The sequence below is a fragment of the Monosiga brevicollis genome, genomic scaffold (genome assembly GCF_000002865.3).
Source record: "Monosiga brevicollis MX1 MONBRscaffold_18 genomic scaffold, whole genome shotgun sequence".
NCBI lineage: Eukaryota > Choanoflagellata > Craspedida > Salpingoecidae > Monosiga > Monosiga brevicollis.
Genome location: NW_001865055.1, coordinates 501,966 through 522,041, shown reverse-complemented (window position 1 = coordinate 522,041; position 20,076 = coordinate 501,966). Strand labels below are relative to the sequence as shown.

The 20,076-nt window shown below is 54.0% G+C and overlaps 3 protein-coding genes across 3 annotated transcripts; 1 reads left to right on the top strand and 2 right to left on the bottom strand.

Annotated features, from left to right (window-relative positions):
* Window positions 1–471: 471 nt before the first annotated feature.
* On the top strand, window positions 472–5,260 carry MONBRDRAFT_33338 (uncharacterized protein; the record flags this gene model as incomplete). The annotated part of the gene is made up of 16 exons (XM_001747721.1): window positions 472–711; window positions 850–1,202; window positions 1,346–1,592; window positions 2,209–2,374; window positions 2,585–2,790; window positions 2,881–2,992; window positions 3,109–3,257; window positions 3,357–3,428; window positions 3,508–3,610; window positions 3,707–3,813; window positions 3,915–4,011; window positions 4,143–4,186; window positions 4,310–4,403; window positions 4,492–4,554; window positions 4,640–4,717; window positions 4,804–5,260. 16 exons carry the CDS (start codon window positions 472–474, stop codon window positions 5,094–5,096), a joined length of 2,424 nt encoding a protein of 807 aa, XP_001747773.1. The 3' UTR covers window positions 5,097–5,260.
* A 51-nt stretch (window positions 5,261–5,311) lies between these two features.
* On the bottom strand, window positions 5,312–8,081 carry MONBRDRAFT_33337 (uncharacterized protein). The gene is made up of 3 exons (XM_001747634.1): window positions 8,038–8,081; window positions 6,881–7,130; window positions 5,312–6,717 (listed from the first exon to the last, which is right to left on the bottom strand). The coding sequence occupies exons 2-3, from the start codon at window positions 7,077–7,079 to the stop codon at window positions 5,576–5,578; spliced, it is 1,341 nt and encodes a 446-aa protein (XP_001747686.1). The 5' UTR covers window positions 7,080–7,130; window positions 8,038–8,081; the 3' UTR covers window positions 5,312–5,575.
* Window positions 8,082–9,063: 982 nt separating this feature from the next.
* MONBRDRAFT_37956 (uncharacterized protein) lies at window positions 9,064–19,959 on the bottom strand (the record flags this gene model as incomplete). The annotated part of the gene is made up of 21 exons (XM_001747633.1): window positions 9,064–10,218; window positions 10,316–10,422; window positions 10,555–10,695; window positions 10,780–10,958; window positions 11,075–12,371; window positions 12,531–13,007; window positions 13,097–13,489; window positions 13,672–14,127; window positions 14,336–16,193; window positions 16,292–16,467; window positions 16,566–16,703; window positions 16,869–17,033; window positions 17,179–17,334; window positions 17,418–17,528; window positions 17,674–18,118; window positions 18,280–18,461; window positions 18,597–18,716; window positions 18,812–19,201; window positions 19,358–19,530; window positions 19,629–19,702; window positions 19,850–19,959. 21 exons carry the CDS (start codon window positions 19,957–19,959, stop codon window positions 9,357–9,359), a joined length of 8,010 nt encoding a protein of 2,669 aa, XP_001747685.1. The 3' UTR covers window positions 9,064–9,356.
* Window positions 19,960–20,076: the final 117 nt, after the last annotated feature.

Genomic DNA, 20,076 nt, shown 5'->3' with positions numbered 1-20,076 from the left:
ATCGGCTGCCAAGACAGACCGTGGCAACTTTTGCTGCTGTCACGGTATTCCCTCCTGGCGTGGCGTGGCAGCAGCCATCGGACAACCAAATGCTGGGCCAGCAGATGAATGCAGAGGGAGGCCTTCGCGACTCGCACAACAACTGGCTGCCACGTTCGATGAACAAGATCAAGCAAGCCAGGCGTCGCAAGGCGAAGTGTCATGACATTACATGTTATTTGCTGCGCCACATGTTTTTGAATTGCGCCGAATCGAATTGATGTACGCGAAAGACGAAAGATATCAAAGTTTTGGTCGTGACACACCTCGGGATGCTAGACAACAACCAAACTTCACCACATCTTTCACATCACTACTACATGTGACTACTTTATGCTTTGAAATGTATGCTTTTGCTCATTCACATTGTGATACATGTAGTTGTCACACCTGTTCTTGGAACAACACTGCCGTCTTCTGCTAAACAGGGTGATGGGTCAGCGAAGGATGGCCGCTGTGGCCGTGATGGTTGTGCTTCTTGCTGGTTTGCAGCCGGCGGTCATGGACATCGTGACCACGCTCACAACTACGACCATCAACAACCTGAAGTGCCAATGCACCAATGCCTCGCTCTTCTCGCCCAACGAGCAAATTGCTGCCTGCCGCAAAGCAAAGCTGATTGAAACGGTTGACACGCTCATCAACGCCACCTTTGAGACTCGTCTGGCCGCGGTAAGTGCCGTGCGTGTGTGTGCATGCGGGGTGCTGCTCCCAATTACTGGTTCTCCTTTCTTTTTTTGTTGGAGGGGGCAGACGGACGACAGCCGTGGTGCTCTGACCTCTGCATGCCTTTTGCGTATGATACCACAGCTGGAAGCTGTGGCCTTTGGGGACGGCTGTGAACCGGACGCCTACTCCGGCACTTCCCCAATTGTGCTGACGACAAACCCGCCTCCATTGAACCTGACGCTCTGCGATGCTGAGACGGACATGTTTGAATACACTTTGCCAGAGTCTGGTGTGTACGAGGTTTATCTCTCTCCGATCGATGACGTTGTCAGCTGCATCATGCCGTTTGTCAAAGTCAGCTTTCTCCTTAACAATATGCCCATCCAGTTTGATAACATGACTACTGATGGCGTCAAGGTTACTTTCACCTCACCGGACCCGGTGTCTGGCACGATTAAATTCTTGATCGAATCTAATCAGACTGTTCCGTGTGCGTACGAGATCGACCATTTGTTTGATTGATCCATGCATGCTGTTGCGCTGGTCAAAGCTGCTCCGCACCATTTGATTTGACTTTCGCATTGTGTGCTGCACTTTGTTGTTTTTTTCTTTTGTTCCCTGTTGTTACATGTGGTAGCTGTGCTCTTCCTTTGTGTCTTCTAATTCATTCCTCCATTCCTCTCTCTGTCTCTCTCTCTCTCTCTCTCTCTCTCTCTCTCTCTCTCTCCCTTTATTTCTCTTTCTCAAACCGACCAAACCAATTCATCTCTCTCTCTCTCTCTCTCTCTCTCTCTCTCTCTCTCTCTCTCTCTCTCTCTCTCTCTCTCTCTCTCTCTCTCTCTCTCTTTTGTGACCGTTACAACCCCCGGAAACCGATCGCCCGGGTTTGCGCTTTCGATCTCTCGCTCGGGACGGTGCCGCAAATGCGTGCGTGTCAGCAAGCACTGCCCTAGATAGGGGTCTGAGGTCTAAAGCATGAGACTTTGCTCCTCACACCATGAGACCAACGTCCTGAATCGACGTGCATGCTTGGCCCGGCGAGCAACCGCGATTTAATCCAGCCGATCTGGCGTGTAGCCATGGCCGAGCAACCAGATGATGGCGCCTTGCGCGCGGCACTGAGTAGCATCTGTGCCTACTGCTGTCAGCCGCCTGGTCATCTACCCTTCTTTACCTGCTCGCAATGCGGCTCTTCAGGTGGGTAGCTCGCCCGCTCGTGTGTGAGACGACATGGGCTTGTGAGAGCAACTGAATGTCCGCAGCCTTGTCCTTGCTCTTCACGCTCGCCCTTGGCTTCTTCCTCATCGTCCTCGCCTTCGTCTTCTGCTCCCCCAGCTCATAGCAAGTGTCTTCAGTTTACTCCAGAGCTCGTTGCCAATGTCCGCCGTCAACCGGTGCGAGGCTTACCCGTACTTGTCAGCCATTGCCGCACACACCCTTGGGGATCCGAATCGTCGCCTCAAGCACGTTTTTGGGTCCCGTTTGTCTTCATATGTATAGGCCTGGAAGTGTATTCGCTGCAAGACCTGCATGCGTTGCCATAAGAAAGGCAATGCCGATCAGCTCCTGTTCTGCGACGGCTGCGATGCAGCCATCCACACCTACTGCTGCCGACCCAAGCTCAATGGCGTCCCCGATAGTGACTTTTATTGTCCCAACTGCCAAGGTCCGGACACCCATGTGCATGCCGCACAAGCGCACACAGGCAGCTGGGCACGCTGGCCCCGTTGTTCACAACCTCAGTGTGCTCTCCCACCTCTTCTTGAGACCTGCCTCCGTCCAAAGTCGATCGCTTGCCGGCCCGTGTCACGCTTGTCATCAGGCAGCTCTGACTTTGCTCAACCATCACCCCTTTTTATGGCGTTTGCCCAAGCAGGTGCACCCTCGGCCAGCACGGACAAGTCAGAACAAGCAAAGCCTGGCCGTACAAGCAAGCGCCAATCCGGTGCCCAAGAATCCTCGCAGCCCACCCAGGCCAGAGACAAGAGAGGGAGCACTATCCATACCTGGCTGAGTCCCAAACCGACAAATCCCAGCACGCCTTCACCTCCTAGCACGGGCCGCACCCCAACACGCACTTCTGTACGAAGCTTCTGGCCGCAGCACCTCCCAACCCTGGCCAGAATGTCTCTTGACACTCATCTATTGATCACTCCACAACCTGCTACCTAGACTCGTGGGCGGGGTCGAGGCCGGGCTCAGAGTCGCACTCGTGCCACGGATCGAGGCCGCGGCACGCCGGGCCATGCAACGGCCCACGACGAGCCTTCCTCCGCCACTGCCTGTAAGGCGCATCATCGACCTAGAACGCGATGCCCTTCCTCAGCACCGATACACACACACACACACACACACACAAACCACATGCCCGCCACTCACTGCATCAAATACCTTGCGCAGCCGCGGAGAATCGGCGTAAGAAAACCAAGCACAAGTCGCGAGCGCGCTTAAATCCACTGCGTGGGCTAGATGTTCCCAAGGCTGAAGCCAATCTTTTCCAGCGTGCTTTTAGCCAAGCACAAGCCGTCCTAAACCGTACTCCTCTATCGGTGCGCCAAAATACTTGAGCCAGCTGGGTCCGAACACATTCATGCGTCAAAGATTCACCGGGAACAGCTTGGCCGACTGACACTTGCCTGTCTTGATAGACCATGGGTCGATTATCTGTCGAGATAGGTGACCACCGTATCAAGGCGTGGTACCCCGGCGCCTACCCCCATGTACGAGCATCTGCTCACCCCATCGCCCCCAGTTGTTTCCCTGATCATTTCAATAACATCCTTGAAATTCCCACTGTAGGAATATGCCACACTTTCAGACATCTACTTGTGTGAATACTGCCTCCGCTACTTTCCTGCTCGTGAACAAGTGGGGCGTCACATGGACAAGTGTGAATGCCTGGGTAAGCAACCTACCGCCCCTACTCGAACATGCCTCTGGCCTTTTCCTGCCCCACTCCATGAACCAAGCTTTCGAATAACGCCGGTATCTTTCGCAGGTCATCCGCCGGGCACTGAAATCTATCGCGAACCTGAGCGCTACGACGCACGGGGTCAACGGCTCGCGCAGCTCCAGCTTTGGGAGGTTGACGGACACGCCGCCAAGGTAAGTAGTTTCTTGCTTGTTTGTTTTTGGTTTTTTTGGTTTTTCGGTTTTTGACCCGATTCAACCCCTTTGGGCCCGCTCATCGCCGACATGCTCTGCAGTTGTATTGCCAAAATGTGTGCTTGCTGGCCAAGCTCTTTCTCGAGCACAAAACTCTGTACTACGACGTAGAGCCGTTCTTATTCTACATTCTCACAGGTCCATGAAGCTCGCTTCGCGTGAAACCCGGACTTTTTGCTGCCAACAATTGCCTCGAAGACCCACGCGCATTGATACATCGGCTCATCTCACTCTTCTCCCCGCCTCGCCCCTCTCCTCCTTCACAACAGTGGCTGATGAACGAGGGTGCCACTTTTTGGGCTACTTCTCCAAGGTTTGATCGGTCATAGTTCTGTGATCTGCATCCATACAGAACCGGGCTGCGCCGCCGCAGCGACAGCCTAACCACCCGGACTTGCTCCACCCCGTGCCCTCCCCTTCTGCCTGGGCTCTGCAGGAGAAGCATTGCCTCAAAAAATACAATGTTTCGTGCATCCTCACCCTGCCCTGCTTTCAACGCATGGGCTATGGCCGATACCTTATCGATATGAGTGCGTTGGGACTGCACGCACCGTCACCTCAATGACTTTGAATGGTGTTGCTCAAGCCTCCGTGTACTCACTCGCCCATTGCCGCTAGGCTACTTGCTCACGCGGGTGGAGCACACCGTTGGTAGTCCCGAGAAACCACTTTCTTGGCTTGGTATGTCGTTGCGCTTTCCCTGCTTTCCTTTTGGCTCATTGTCGGGCGCGCATACTGACTCATTCATCGCCCCTTTCCTCTTCAGGTGCGCGCACCTATGAAGCTTACTGGTTGCGTGTTCTTCAAGAGTACTTGGTCAGCCACAATGAGGTGTCCCTCGATGGTCGGTATCTTTCGCATGCCCAATTCACAAAGGGCCTGGTTCCCCGTGTCATGTTATTTCATGGTCGTGTCAATGCTTGTTATCAGATGTGAGTAGAAAGACCGGCATGACAATGGCGGATATCACGTCAACTATGGCCAAACATGGATACATAAAAAGGATAGACGACTCGGTAAAGCTAGTGGTGGACCGTCAAGCACTAGGCGCAGAATTGTCGGCCAAAACGGCACGTCGACCCATCTGTAAGCGCACGGCTCCGCGTGTCTCTGACAGGCAACGAGAAGACCTCAAAGCCAGAGACAGGGGAGGAAGCCGTATGGACAGCAACCAGGGATCTGCCGATGTGCCTATATCCTGTGCTCTCGTTGTGCTCACTTGACCGTTGTCACAATGGCCCTTGGCAGTTCCCGAACGGTTGAGGTGGACGCCCTTCAGTCAAAGAACGGACACGTCACCCTGAGTAGGTGTGATGGGGACGTTTGTGGCATCATCACCGACATGGCACGAATGGGAGCAGGATTTTAACTGGCATGAACCTGAAGTGCCTTGTAGGATGGTGGTGGCAGAGCCAAGTGTCACGAAACAGAACAAAATCGCGTGATCGATGCAATAATAGAGAAATGAACACAGAAATAGACCAAATAGAGAGAGCGGGAGAAGGAGAGAAGAAGAAAACAAAAGACGGACGGCTTTTCGGAAGGCTCATCAAACGTGACGGGTACACACAGGAAACAGGAGGACGCCGCGTGCGGCACCCGCACATGCATACGCTTCTTAATGGAAGCACACATATTGGGTGATGGGCACAAACAAATGCTCACGTATACACATATCCACAAGCAAAGAGACATGGGCACGCTACGCGTGCGACACAGTCGGGCCCTTTTTGGGAGAGCTCAGTTCGTTGAAGGCGTTGATCTTGTGCTTCATGTTGTAGCGGACGCTAGAGGGGCGATGCAGGCGAGTTTGTTCCTCCTGCAATTCCTTCAACTTGATCAGGCGACGAGCCAGCACGACCTGGGTGGCATCTTGGCGATGTTCAAAGATGCGTTGCACATGGGGGGGTTGCTGCAGGACCCAGTCGGAGAGGGACTCGTTGTTCTTCAAGGCCTTGTGCAAATAGTCCCAATCCTCAATGTCCTGCAGATCGATCTTGTTGTTGATTTCTGGGGTGTCAGGAATTTGCTGGCTCTCGGCAAGTTTGAGGTGCTTGTTGGTGGCCTTTTGCGGGGTCACGGGCTCGCCAATGTCCATGTCGGCCCCGCCATTTCCGGAGGCGGCTCCAGCCTCGCTCGCGGGGCCACCCGAGGCCGAGGTTGTGGCCACGCCAAAGGTGGTAAAGGTGGCGGAATCTTCCATGGTTGCTGAGCCTGAGCCAGAACCAGAGGCGTCGGTATTAGCAGGAATGGCATTGCTACCGTGAACGCTGGTTCCACGCATGCCGGCACCGCTACCACCACCTGAAGCTGTCAGGGTAGCACCTTCGTCCGGGTTGGTGCCCTCGTCAACGGTAGCAACCTTGTGGTCCGCTCCAAAAGTGGCCATGCCAACGCCTGCACCCTGTGCTTCGACGCTGGCGGGCATGGTGCCCTGATCAACGGAGAAGTGGTTGGATGTTTGCGCTGCGCCAAACTCATGTCGAGGTGGAGGGGCGCGACCGTTGGGAGTAGTGACGGTGCTCTGAATGGTAACGTTGGCGCTATCCACGGCCACGATGCCAGCTGTGGCTTCCTCGACATGGAAGCGATCCATCTCTTCCTCAAAGGCCTGAATGGTCTTGATTTTGAGGTTGATGTTGCGCTGGAGCTCGGCGGCGCGCCGCTTGAGGTGCTTGGCCTCGCGCTTATCGGCAGACTTGAGACGGAGCATTGTCTGATCAAGTTGCTCCATCAGGCGGCGAGCTTCCTCGCGATGCATGGCCAGCATGCGCTGGCACATCTCACGATCACGGAAACGAGCCATGAGCTCTTCCGGCAGGAAGGTGGACCAGGTGTTGTGATCTGGGGTTTGAGGATAGGGGAGCGGCAGGTAAGGCAGCGGCCAGCCAGACTTAAAAAAAATGGCTCGAAAGAATCAAAAAACCTCCCCCGGGTGCAATTGGCCGCTATCACGGTGCCGGTCGCAAGGAGGCATGCAAACAACGCGCGCGAGGGCTGCACGTACCAATATAGTAATCACCACATTCATTGTCCCAAGCGCGCTCCCAGCCCTCGGGGAGCATGTCGCTCATGTTACGGTGGTTTGGGTGAACCCAGGTGGTGGTCTGCGTGTTGTGGTCGACGTAAAACATCTTTTGCATGGTAGGATCCCAGATCTCCTCCCAGCCCTGGGGCAAATCATCATTCTCCGTGGCCGTTGCCATGTTGATGGTCCTGTGTTCCTTGCAAGGACGTGCGTCCGACCTTGAGTGCGTCTATGAGCGCCGAGCAAAAGCACAAAGCCATCATGAAGGCATCCATAGCAGGCGTTAAAAAAAAAAGAAAAGAAAAAAAGTTGCTTCGACGTTTTGGCAGTGAGCGTGCCCTGACTTGTAGTCAAGATTAGGAGAGACAAAATCACTATGTTTGTTCAGGGAAGGCATGGGGCTGTTGAAACACATGAATCAGAGAGGTCAAGGGGTAACGAGGGACTTTGGTCCCCCGCCCCGCCCCATGGAAGAGAACAGATTGCCAATGATACACGCAACCACACGACAGAGGCGAGACCAAAAAAAGCCATTGACGCGGTTGTGTTGTGGGAGATGCACACTGAGATCGTGCCTTGTCCCGCCGTTACTGTCAATGGATCATGAATCATGGATCATGTTTGATGCAAGGATACAGACAGGGAGGGGAGGGAAGAGGAAGCCCAAAGGACCATCAAACCAAACATCACCATCAAGGGGAAAAATACAAAAAGGCATGGCGCAACGACATTGGAAAGGCCAAAACGGCAGCGGTCTCACGTGTAAAACGCAAACGGATCGCAAGGTGCGCAGGTAGCATTCAAGTTTGGTCAACTTTAAGCATGATGCACTCTCGTGCCCAGTGCCCGAGCAGTGCCAACGCCCATGAAACCAAGCGCCTCACTACAGAGCATCTCTTCCGCGCGTGACTCTGCGTGTGTGTGTGTGTGTGCGCGCGCGCGCGCGCGTGTGTGTGTGTTAGGGATGGAATGGCAGCATGGACATGGCTGTTTGGGGAGTTAAAGCATGTTAAGCGTATCAACACAAATGCAGTCCAGCACCACACGACCCATTCTGTGCATAAACCTCCGTCGCCAAAGCACCAAGCTGATGACGATGCCAGATACACCGCCGCCGCCGCTGCCGTTTCACTCACCAGATGGCAGTTGACCCCGACGACCAACAAAAGAGAGAGAGAGAAATTCAAGAAAATCCAGAAAGAAGAAAAAATATCCGATCAAGCGTCTGAGCGCTGTCTCTCTCACTCTCTCGCTCTTCTCTCTCTTGTTTCTATTGAATCTCGAGTGCGCCTCTGGTTTGCCCTTGTATGTCCCTCTGCCACATTTCTTTGCCATCAACGTCTCTCTGAATGTCGTGAAAGTTTGATAAGTCTCTTTCTACTGTCGTTTTCTGTGAAGTGAAAAAGGCGATGGGCAACAAAGAAATTCTCTCGACTCTGTGTCTTACAACTGCTGTCGTGCTGTTGCACAGGCCGCTTCTCTCTCTCTCTCTCTCAAACTCTCAAACTCTCTCTCTTCTCTCTGCAAACTCTCAAACTCTCTCTCTCTCTCTTTCTCTCTCTCTCTCTCTCTCTCTCTCTTTCTCTCTCTCTCTCTCTTCGCTATCTCAAACTCTCTTCTCTCTTCTCTTCTCTCTCTCTCTCTCTCTCTCTTCTCTCTTCTCTCTTCTTTTGTTTGCCTCTCGTTGAGCACGAGCACACGCTTGGCTTTTGGTGACAGGCATTGTTAAGACTGGAGACTATTGGTTCTTTCTTGAGCTGACACTTGGCGTCCCTATCTTCTGTTTCTCTCTCTCTCGCGTACGCGTCCTTGGCTCTCTGTCGGGCATCTAAGTTGTTGAACATATCTGGTCGGCGCTGCCCTTTTGGCTTGGATCCATCCAATTGCTTCCAAGCAAGCAGACTGGTGCATGAAAAACACTCATGTCAACTCATGTATTAATATCGCAGGAAAAACTTCCTCTTATCGATTGTCCACCAAATTTCAAATCCCCAAAAGCGACCAATGCACTGCAACAATGCCCCCCCCAGCAAAGGCAAGGGAGACTGGGAGACTGGGAGACTTGGATGGTCAGCGTTTTTTGTTATCAGCGCAACAGTTGAAAGGGTTCGTGTGATCGGCTGAGCGCGGCTGAGAAAGAGTGCGGGATCAAGACACGGGCTCAACTATCAAATCGATTGTTTGCGGTGGTGATATTCTTCTGTCCCCGAGCTGCTGGCTTCACACCCTCAGCCAAAGCAGAAAAAAAAAAGGTTGAGGACCGAGATGCCTCCTGGAGGCGAAATTACCACGACTTCTTGGTCACCCATACGGGCAGAAAAAAAAAAGGGTTGAAAATTTGTCTTGATATCTGCGCTCTTTAACATGAAAGCTTGTTCATCTTCCATGCGTCGCGATGAAAGTGAACGTTGGGCTGCATGATTGCCGCCCGGTTCCCCCCCCCCCCCCCCCATCTCTAACCCGAGATGAGGTCCGTCTTGTGACGACGACGGCTCTTGGCCACGCTCTTTTGCAGACTGCTGAGCTGAGCCTGCAGAGATTGCATGGTCTTGGTGTTTTCCAGCAGCTTGTTGTTCAAGTTGCGCAGCATGGCTTGCTCGTCGTTCTCGGCATCGGAGGAAATCAGTGACAAGGCCTGCAGACGTGGGAACCAGCTCAAATCAGCGTCGCGTGGGTTCAGCTTCTCAAAAACATAGCTCTCCGGACCCGTAAACTCCGTCTCATCCTTGGTCAGCAACAGGACGATAAAGTTGAGATACGACCACAAATCATGATCTCGCTTGATATGCATCTCAAAGGATTGACCCTTGGCATCAAACTCCGACCGCTCCAGGCCGCAGATGAAGCACGTGTTCCGCAATCGCTCCATCTTTTTCTCCTTATCCTCACGAATGTTCGTAAAGGTGTCAATAATGATACCGAGAATCAGGTTCAGCGTGATGACAATCATGAAGAAGAAGAAGGACATGTCATACACCACGCGCGCCCCAAACTTGCTTTCGCCACGGCCGACCTGCCGCAACACATCGCCGACACCCCCGCCATTGCGCAAGCCATGGTTCAGTGTCGTGATGATACAAGCAAAAAGCGTGTCGCAGGCCCGCTCGCGCTGCTGCACGTTGTCTTGCTCGCCCCACTCGTCGTCCACATCCATGATAAAATGATCTTGGAAGTACATGTAACCCAGAATTGAAAACATGTACACGAAGATCAACGCAAACAGCGATGTCAACAAGATGGACATGCCGTTCTTCGTCACAGACTCAATCACAGTACGCAGCGTCGGGTTGTAAAACACAATGTCCACCAGCAGCAAACTACATCAAGACACGTCAGAGCCCGAGTGAGACAGAACGCCAGCACACCGATCGCGATCGATCCGCTTCACCACCAGAATCTTAAAGCGGTGCGCACCTGAACCAAAAGGTGCCAAAGGCCACATCATCAATCGGCAAAAAGTCCCAGCAAAGACCCAGAATGGTGACGCAGACATAGCCGACATGGTAGATCAAGCTCTTATCCTATGTTTCCAGGCGCCGCAAGAAAACCACACCCATGATGAGTGGCGCCGCCAGCACTCGCCCTCAGCAACACCTGTCGTTAAGAACCATCCACCCTCGCCCTTCTGTGCCAGATTCATCTGCCCAACATACGTTCAGCATGCGGTCCACCCGGACGCGGGCAACATCATCATCGCCCTCCTCCTCGCGGGTAGAGCTTCGTGCCTCGGATTCAAGGTAGGTCGACATGTGACTGCCCAAGAAGCTCACCAACATGATCAACGAATTGATCACCTACAAATTACGCCACGGTGTTAGAGTCCGCTGACCCCCAGTCCCGCAGTCGTCAGACACCCTAGCAGGCGATCGGTGACTCACCTGCAGCACGCCCAGCGTGTAGATGACAGGCGCGACCACGTTGGAAAAGACCAGGGCAAAGGAAGTGAGCACAACGGCCAGCTGCAGCGCACGCCAGTTGTAGTCGTCCAAAGAGATGTGGCTCTGCTCCTCCTCATCTTCCTCCTCATCCCGACGCTTCCACTTGTTCAGAAGGGTTTCTGCAATCAAGGGCACGAAAACGCTCAAAGTCAGATTGAAACACAGGTGGTTTCAGGCACGGGCTCGCGCACGGAGAGACTAGTAAGCGACGCTTCGAGAACTCAACCACACATACCAAGCTGGACGATGCGCTCCGAGACAGGCAGCTTTTGGTTGCGTCGACGCCACACATCCCAGCACACGGCGGTCCCCACCCAGCCCAGAAAAGCCAAAGAGTACAGGAGCAACAACACGCGCCAAGAGCTTTGCATCTCAAAGGTGTCATAGGGAAATGTGCCCGCCACCAACACATTGAGCAAGAGACCCAAAACAAAGGCCTGCGACTTCCAGAGCGAGTAGAGGACGGTGACATCGTAAATGCGCTGACGCGACTTGAGACGCTTCTGCCATTTCATCTCCTCGTACAGCAGAAAGACCGACTGAAAGAATTCGGGAATCTTGCTATTCTGCTCATCAACGTCGGTTTCCAGCAGCACTTTCTCCTTGGAGTTGTCCGAAAGGTAGTTACAAATGGCTGGGATGGGAAAGTGAATCTGCTCAAGGCGGCCATTGCGGTAAATTTCAATCGAATCTGTGTACTGCGCGTAGTAGGCAATGGCTCGTTGCATGGGCGTGTTTTCGACGACAGGCTGCTTTTCAGCCTCCTCTTGCTCCTTATCAGGGATAAGGTTGCGCTGCTGCAGCAAGCGCGCCAGCTCGGCGTTGCGGTGCGCCAGCGTCACAGCCAGAACGTAGATGCTGTGGCCCACATCGCGGCGACATTGAGGGCACGCGCACGGTGACGTGCATGTAATGTCACGCTCCGCATCGTCGTCATCCTCCATAGCAGCGTACAATTTGTAGATGATGTTGACCAGCTGGTGCTTATCCATGTTGAACAAGATGCGATGCGCCAAGGCTTCGTCCTGGCGCGACTCCATGACGGACAGCAGGAGGGCTGAGGCTTGCTTTTTGACCTCGAGGAGCAGCTCCGGTCGCGTGCGCATGCGCCGCCGGGCTCGCAGGCCCTTTTCAAGCTCCGGGAACTCGTAGAGCAGCAGCTCCTTGACAACAATGTCCAAACCGTTCGACTCGTGGCTGGCCACGGTCTCCTGGTTGGCTGGGCATGGGCCCTGACAGTACTCGGTCAGGGTGGAGAGGGCTTGCACAATGTTGCCCACGTTTTGATCGGACAGAGTCAGGGCCAAGCCATAGTTGTCCAGGTATTTGACCGTCTCAAGGACAAGGTTGTATGATGTTTTGTTGTCCTTTTGCACGCGAAGATAGTTTTGCAGCTGACTATTGTGGTTCTCACACAGGAGCTGAAGCAGGCGCAGAATGGCCACCATGCAAGAGCTATCATCAGCCGATTTTTCCCGCTTGACGCTGTCCTCATCTTGCTTGAGATCCAGCTTGGACTTGGCCATTTTGTCCTGGAATACAAAGCACCAGGGCCAATGAGATATCAAAAAAACAAAGCGATGTGGAAACCATCGAGCATGGGTACCGCAAAAGCGCGTTTTTTTTTTTGTTTTGTTTTGTTTTTTTGTTGGGGGGCACAATGTTGCGCCTTGCCAGAAGCTAAAACATACCTGAATTTTGGCAAAAAAGTTTGTCGAGTCGTTGGCTCGGAAAAATTCATAAAAAGAAGCCTGCGTGTTTTCGTTGCCATCCTCAAGAAGATTAATACCCAGTTGCAGTGCCTGCCAACAACACCAAGGACATGCAAGCAACGCGACGTCAGAATACACGGTCCGGTCTGCATGCGAGACGCCAGACGCAATCCAGTCAACAACGTCCACAGCCAACGATTGGGAGCCGACCTCATAAAAGGTTTGAGTGTGATCAGACGTCATAATGAGCTCGATGACCAGCACCGAGGCACCGCTGTGATCCAGCAAATCTTGCACCGCCTCTGAAACCTCGAGCGTATCCGTCGGATTCAAATGAAACGTGGGGTCCGACAGTGCATCGTCGTCAAAAAAGGTGGTCAGCAGAGCGAGGCGCAGCGTGCGATCATCGCCCGTGTACAACTCGGGACTAAGCATGCGATTCAATACGCTCAAGACCTTTCAAAGATGGCAATGCAGCGCATAAAGAGTGTCAGCAATGCAGATGGAGGGGCATCAAGCAAGAGAGCGATAGTCAGGTCGCACACCTGCAGGCGTAGGTCCTTGTCAACGCTGTCTGGGTCGTCGCTGTCACGGCAACGAATGTGCGCGATCAGCTTGGCCAGGAAGACTTCTTGGTCCAACCCGCTGTCCATCTCTCGCAGACGATGTGGGTGGTGGAGGACGTCCACCAAAATGGACTCCTCAACACGCGAGGATGGTGTTAACGAGCGCACCAAAAAGTGAATCATGTGCTCAAGCTGGTCCACGACCTGCTTGGCCATGCTGCGCTCCCCATCTGCGCTTGTTGGGCGGCCTTTAGTTGCACCGCTTGATGTCTTGGCCTCGGCCAGCGAGTCAGAACCCTCGACTCGCTTCTTCGCCCGGCGCACCCACTTGCTGATGCTGTTCGCAGGGCCGTGCTTGCAAGTCTCAACCGTCTAAAAGAAAAAGTCAAACGATCCCAAAGTGAAATATCACCGTGGGCGAGTGTCGACGAAAGACAGATACAAATGATCAGATGGCCTAGGTGCTGATACCAAAGAGGTGCGCTATGGCTTTTTTTGGGATCGCAGTGAACAGCGCCGCGTTCGATGCAATCACGGGCACAGGGGTGACTGACCTCTTTGACCTGCGCTTCTAGTAAATTCCCCAGTTGAACCCCGCGATGGTGTGCAAAGTCCACCAGAAGGTTGAGGGTGGTAATGATGTTGACGTTCATGAGCCGGACTTGTGCCGTCTTCGCCGCAAGGGTGCACATGGCCTGCACCACCCGAACAAATGTTGCCTTGGACGTATTGGGCAGAGCCCCGTACTCGGAGTCGGTCAAAATGCGAAAGTACAGACGCATCGCGTTGGTGATGCACTCTGTGACGTAGTCGTTGAAGGAGGAAATGCCCATGTCGTAGTCGGGACTGCAAAAGCGTTCAATATCCTCGACAAAGTTGTCCAAGAGACGCCACATGTCATTGCTGCTATGCAGCTCCTTCACCTCCACCTCCGTCTCGAGGTAACAGTGGATTAAGAAGAAAGTATAGGGTACCTTCACCTGCGGCGGTGTGTCTGGATGGCGAATAACCTATTTTAAAAAAAATTGTATCAAAAAAAAGAGAGGGGGGGGGGGGGGTGGCAAGGTAGCCAGGCAAACAAGCAGGCGACCGAGCGAAATGCGAGGCCAACACACGCGGGTGGACACGAGGTGAGAGTGGACGAGCAACAAGATGCACACGACGGCCAGGTGGCGATGCAGCTCCAGCAACGCAGCGATGTTTGTCACTTGCCTTGACCACGGCATCAAGAGGCACGAGAGACTGGCAGAGCCGCTCGGTGTTTGAGTTCATGCCCTCAGTGCAAAGGGAGATAAGCTCAATCAACTCAATGTGGCACAGAAGCTCGTCCGTCGGATCACCGCGCCGCGTCGTGAGCAGGTCCTCATCGGCATCGCGCAGTAGAATCTCCAGCTGTCGAAAGGCAGTGGGATCATTGTAAAACTGCAAGAAGTCAGCTGCCACGCTGGCCATGGCCTCAATGACCATAGTTTGCACGTGTGGCAAGACCTGTCCGTCGGGACGGAGGATGGTCTTGAGGAAGCGGATATGTGAGACACGGCGCATGCCGCGCACACCCACGGCAGCCATAAAAGCAGTGAGAGTGGCTTTGCTCACGCTGCGGCACAGGTCGCTATTGTTGGCATAAATGGAGATGAGCGTCTCGTCTGCCATCTCGGCGCCGTCGCGAATTTGGTCGATGAAATAGCCCACATGCTGACTCATCTCCGCCTGATTCTCCTTGTTCCCGTTACAAAAGGCCTGCAAGAACTTGTGGGCCTCACAATGAATGTCCTGGATGGCTGGGTCGCTCACGTCGCAGGGCATTTTCAGCAGCTGCATGATCTCCGAGTGCGCCTTGAGATTGCGCAGCAGGCGCTGGTGATGAAGTCGTGACTCGCGGAAGTCGACAAGGCACAGCTCAGACACGTTGACGAGGACGCGCTTGATGACAGCAAAGTTTTGCTGGGCAGCCGCAGCCGCAGCCGAGCTGCCGTCTTCCATGGCATACACCCAGAGCTCACTCTTTTCAACCATCGAGCGTAAACGATCCAGGTCTTTGCGAGTGTTGCGATAAACCTCAACGTCAGTCTCGGAAACGAGGAGCTGCACTTGTTGAAAGGCCTCAATGAGCTCGCGGCGTTGATTGAAGTTGCGGAAGAGCAGTTTGAGAGCCCCAGAAACAACGTCGCTGTGATCCAAAACGGTGAGGTTGAGGAGAACACGCAGAAATGCGCGGGTGAAGTGATCGTCCATGTCGCCCGTGGCGGCCGCAGCAGAAATATCCTGCATCAAGCTCTCATCGTACCCAGCCTCGTCATCGCCCTCTCCCTCGAGATCTTGCTCGTCATGAACGCCCTGGGCAAAGATGCTGCGGGCCATGCGAAGAAACCGCTTCTGGTCGACATCGGTTCCAAAGGCGCCCGAGTTACGACGTCGCATGGGTGGTGTGGAGGACATGGAGCCGCGTGCACCTGTGCTCATGCGGCTGTCCGGACGAGTGGTACCCAGTGTATTGCGGAAGAACACCAAGAGACGCGAGAGGCGAAAGTCAAGCCGCACGTCCATGTAAAAGCTCAGAATTTCAATGATTTGTTGCTTTGTGTCCAGGACCACCTGCGTGTCTGCATCAATATTGTCGTCAAGAATGCGGGTCGACTCGTTGGTTGCGTCCAGGATGCGCAGTAAGCGCTTGACCAGTTTGACCAGCTCCTGAAAGTCGTAAAATCCGAAAAAAATCATGTAGCGCGCGAGGGTCACCACCTCAAGCGTGAGCTTGTTGCGATCGGCGTGGCTAAAGGCATCTTGGCCTGATTCGTCCAGGGCGTCGAGATATTGCGAGACGAACAACATGGTGCCTTGAAAGCGCACGCTGTGGCTTTGGTGGACATCACTGCGGTAGGAGTAGGTCGTGACGTCCATGCTGAGAGGAATGTCCTTCCACAGGCGGGCGTAATTGACGGGTGTCACGGTTTCTTGAGGCTCTGAATCAACGTGCAGATGCAGCATGAGGCGACAGAAGGAAGCACGGAGGCTGTCCGAGAGCGAAGGGTTGCTCATGGCCTTGAGAATCAAGCGAACATCCATTCGGCTCCGCCTAGGAGGCAAGGAATCATCGTGACATGAGAGATGGAAGCGTTGCGTGGCCAGAACGAGCAGGTGGGGCCGCTTTGGCTTGATATGCGAATGACCTACAGCTTGTTAATGCCTTTGTACTGTCGGTCCATGCACATTTGCGCAAAGAGGTCGAGCTGAGCACGGTACATGTCGAGGGATTGCTCGTCTTCGGGGATGCTGGGCGATGCAAAGTCGTGCAAAGCCTTGTCCTTGTGAATCCCCTCCTCAAGCCAATCCACCATGATAACGCCATACTACAGGAAAGATGGGTCGAGTACACTGTCAGTGCACGCACACGAGAAGAGAGCGGGGCATATTGTTGGCGACCAATGGCAAGAGTCGAGGGGCACACCTTGTCTTGGGTGTTGAAGAAGAGGTCGGCGTTGCGCGGGTTCTCCAGGACGGCTGCACAAATGAGCTCTTGGGTGCCGGCAATCGCAGTGCCATTGGAGGTACAAAGATCAGACAAGCATTCAATATACCGAGGCTCCTGCAGCCAGTTTAGCGAATCAAACATCAAAGGAACAAAGTCAACCATACATCAAGATGGGACCACAAAAGAGTGGTTGGGAGAGGTTGCGAGCGGGGGCCAGGGGAGAGTGGGGCAGCCAAACTTTGGCGAGCGCAAAGCAGTGACGAGAGGCATGGCACATACGCGCTTGCTGCGAACGAGGTTCAAAAAGTTGTCCACCTCCTTGTGGGTGATGTGCTTCTCCATCAGTTTGCGATTGCTGTTCAACAAGTGCGTAATGGTGTCCTCTGCCAAAAGGTCGTAGCCAATCTGGCTTTGCATAAAACCGAAATGCTGGGCAATAATTTCCTAGCGAGCACGCATCAGAAAGTCACAGGGCGTGAATGTGTGCGAGCGCGGGGACACGCAGGAAGCAAAATAAATGCAAAGGCGCGCTTGCTACACTTTTGACAGCACGCGCGCGTTTTGAAACGCTGGGTGAAAATAGTAATACCTGGTTGCGGCGGTAGTCCATGGCCAGGAATCGGATCAGGGTGTAGCACAGGCGGCACAGCTCGCGAACCCATTTGTACTTGGCTTCAAAAATATCTTGCATGTCACTGATCATGGATCCGACGCAGCCTTGGCAGGCTTCGGCTGTGAAGGGGCACTGGATGTTCGAGGATGTGGCAGGTCAGGTAAATCGCTTGCGTCAGGACGACAATGTTCGGCGCAATACGCCCATATACGCACCTTCAAAGTATAAAACAGTTGCTTGAGTACGTCCTGCTCGCGCATCAAACGCTGGCGGTCCTTGTTGGGGCGGCCCGTGAGTTGCGTCACATCCACACCTTCGGCAGAGCGCTGTTACCCGTGCAAACAAGTGAGCGGCCACGGTGGAACGCGTGAATCACCAGCGAGCCAGCCACGACAAGAATGAGCCAAGGTTCAACGAGGCTACATTTAAAGCGCTTGAACTTGAAGCGTAACACGAGCGGAAGGAGCGTACCCCTTCCAGGTCCAAAAGAAAGAACAAGAGATCTTCCAAAAGACGATGCTGTTGGGTGCGCTGCACGAGGCTGATGCTCCCGTTGCGGATCCGGCGTGCGTTGCTCTCGAGCACGCGAACGGTATCGGAGCAAAAGTCGAGGTCGCGAATCTCGCTGTTGTTGACGGGTACGACGGCAAAAGCTTCTCGATCATCGCGCTCGGTGGAAGCGCCCACCTCCATTAGCTGGGGCTTGGTGTTGATGACGCCACCGACGATGCCATCAAGAAACTGATCGAGCGCCCGAACCCAGCAACCAGAAGCCACATGTTTGAGCCGCACAAAAGCATCGGAGGTCACGCGCTCATCTCCACCCATGGGTTGAGTCGAGTCTAGCTCAAAGATGGTGTTGACGTCGTGGCGCTTGGTGGTGGTGGCGAGCAAGAGCCGGCGGCGGCCCTTGCGACTGTGGCCAGATGAAGCAGCAGCGGCCACCAGTCACACCAGGCGAGAGAGTAACATGAGAACAAGGTTTTTGATGAGAAGCGGGGAAAAAAACTGATAGAAGCTGGGGTGGTTTGCGTGGGTTAATGAAGTTTGAGGCTCGGTCGATGAGGAAAAACGCACCTGCCACTGCGGATGCTCTCGTGGGTGTCTTCGCTGACGTTTGGGTCGATGGCCATCAGGTATTCATCGGTGGAAAGATGTTTGAAACGGTAGAACGAATCCCATCGACCGTTACCACCGTAAGTGAGCTCTTCGCTGACCACTTCCACCTCCCAGAGCGATTTGGAGCTCGCCACGTTGGCCTAAGAATGACGAGGAGGATGTGGGGCCGCTGTTAATTCTGTCCATACGAGGAGGCAACTCTGTCCATATGGAGGAGAAGCGATGGTCCGTCGGAGTGGATGAGTAGCTACATGGAGCTGGCATGGTCGGCATACCTTCTCGGTGCGCCCGACGGTCCGCAGGTAGACGGAGACGGGGTCGTCGCGACGAGCGAGACGATCGGCAGACAAATGCTTATTCTCTTCAACGTGGAAGAGGCGCACGACGTCACCACCCTGTGTCACGTGAACGCCGATGTTCGGTAAGGCGGGGCGACGAACATGAGAATTTGGCTCTTCTGGTTGTTGAAGGGAACCGGCAGGCTACGGACCTTTAGATAGGCAGCCGCATCCTTGTCATACTCGTAATAGAGCATGATTTTCCAACTGTCCTGGCAGTTTGTGACGTTGACTTCAGCACACCCCGGGTTGTCGGCAAGACGCATGGTGGAGGCGTGAAGCAATTGGTTGGCACCAACGGCTTTGACGTAGACCTTGTCACCAACAAAGACCGAGTCGTTGATGGAGCGGTGCTTGTAGAAAGGGGAGATGGAGAGCCAAGACCCTTCGTTGCCAACGTGTTCAAGCGTAACGCGCATGGCACTTTTCTCCACCAACCCAGTGAGACGCTTGTTGACGGTGAGAAACTTGTTGCTCTTGAGATGCAAGAGCTGGATGACGTTGCCATATTGAACGGGTGACTTGAGAATCTTGTGTGACTCCTATGGTCATGCGGAGAAGAAAAAAGGGCAAGCGAGCAGGCCAAAGCAGGATGAGCAACGTTCGCGGTTGGTGTGGAGTGGCGGCTGAGAGGAAGGTGAGACGCTTGAGGGGCTGTGGGAATATGGAGACGGCAAACGAGGATGGCGAGGTGAGACCTGTTCGTTTTGCTCGCGCTCGAGCTCGGCAGCCTGCTGGAGCTGCTTGAGGTAGACCATGTCAGCCATAATGGTAATTTTGGAGCTCTTGTCCTGGCTACGTTTGGCAAGTTCTTTCTCATATTGCTGTTGGGCCATGTAGCGGTGCATGGGCCAGATTTGGAACAAGCAATCTAGGCGGATGGTGGGCAAGTAGTCGGTCGGCTGAGTCAGGCAAAAGAATAGCTTTTTGGATGGGATTGGCGACGGACAGGCTGCCGGGGGTTTTTACCTCGAAACTTGCGAGGCACTTTGACGGAGCGCTTTGAGCTTTGGGGGCGCACAACGACACGATTGTCAATGTTGCTAGAGGAGAAAGTGAACAGTGATTCAAGCTGTGAGTGTCGCCGCTGAGGACTGAATGTAAGTGAGGGTGGCCGGAAAGAGATGTGTTGCAAAAAAAAAGGGGGGGGGGGGTGGGGCGGGCTGAGAGGTGGTGTATTTGCACCGTACCCAAGAGTGCTGAGGAAGCCAGTGTACTCGGGGCCATCTGTTAGAAAAAGGGAGACGATGTCACCATAGCAGAGGGGCCCCGAGTGCTTGCCATCAGCACCAATGTCCATGGCGACTGACGGCGCTGAGCCAGAGCCCAGTCAGATCGGGGCGGAAGATTGGGCAAGGTCAAAAATAATTGGCACCACTGCTGCCGTCAAGCTCAGAGGCGAGGGTAGCCTGCGACC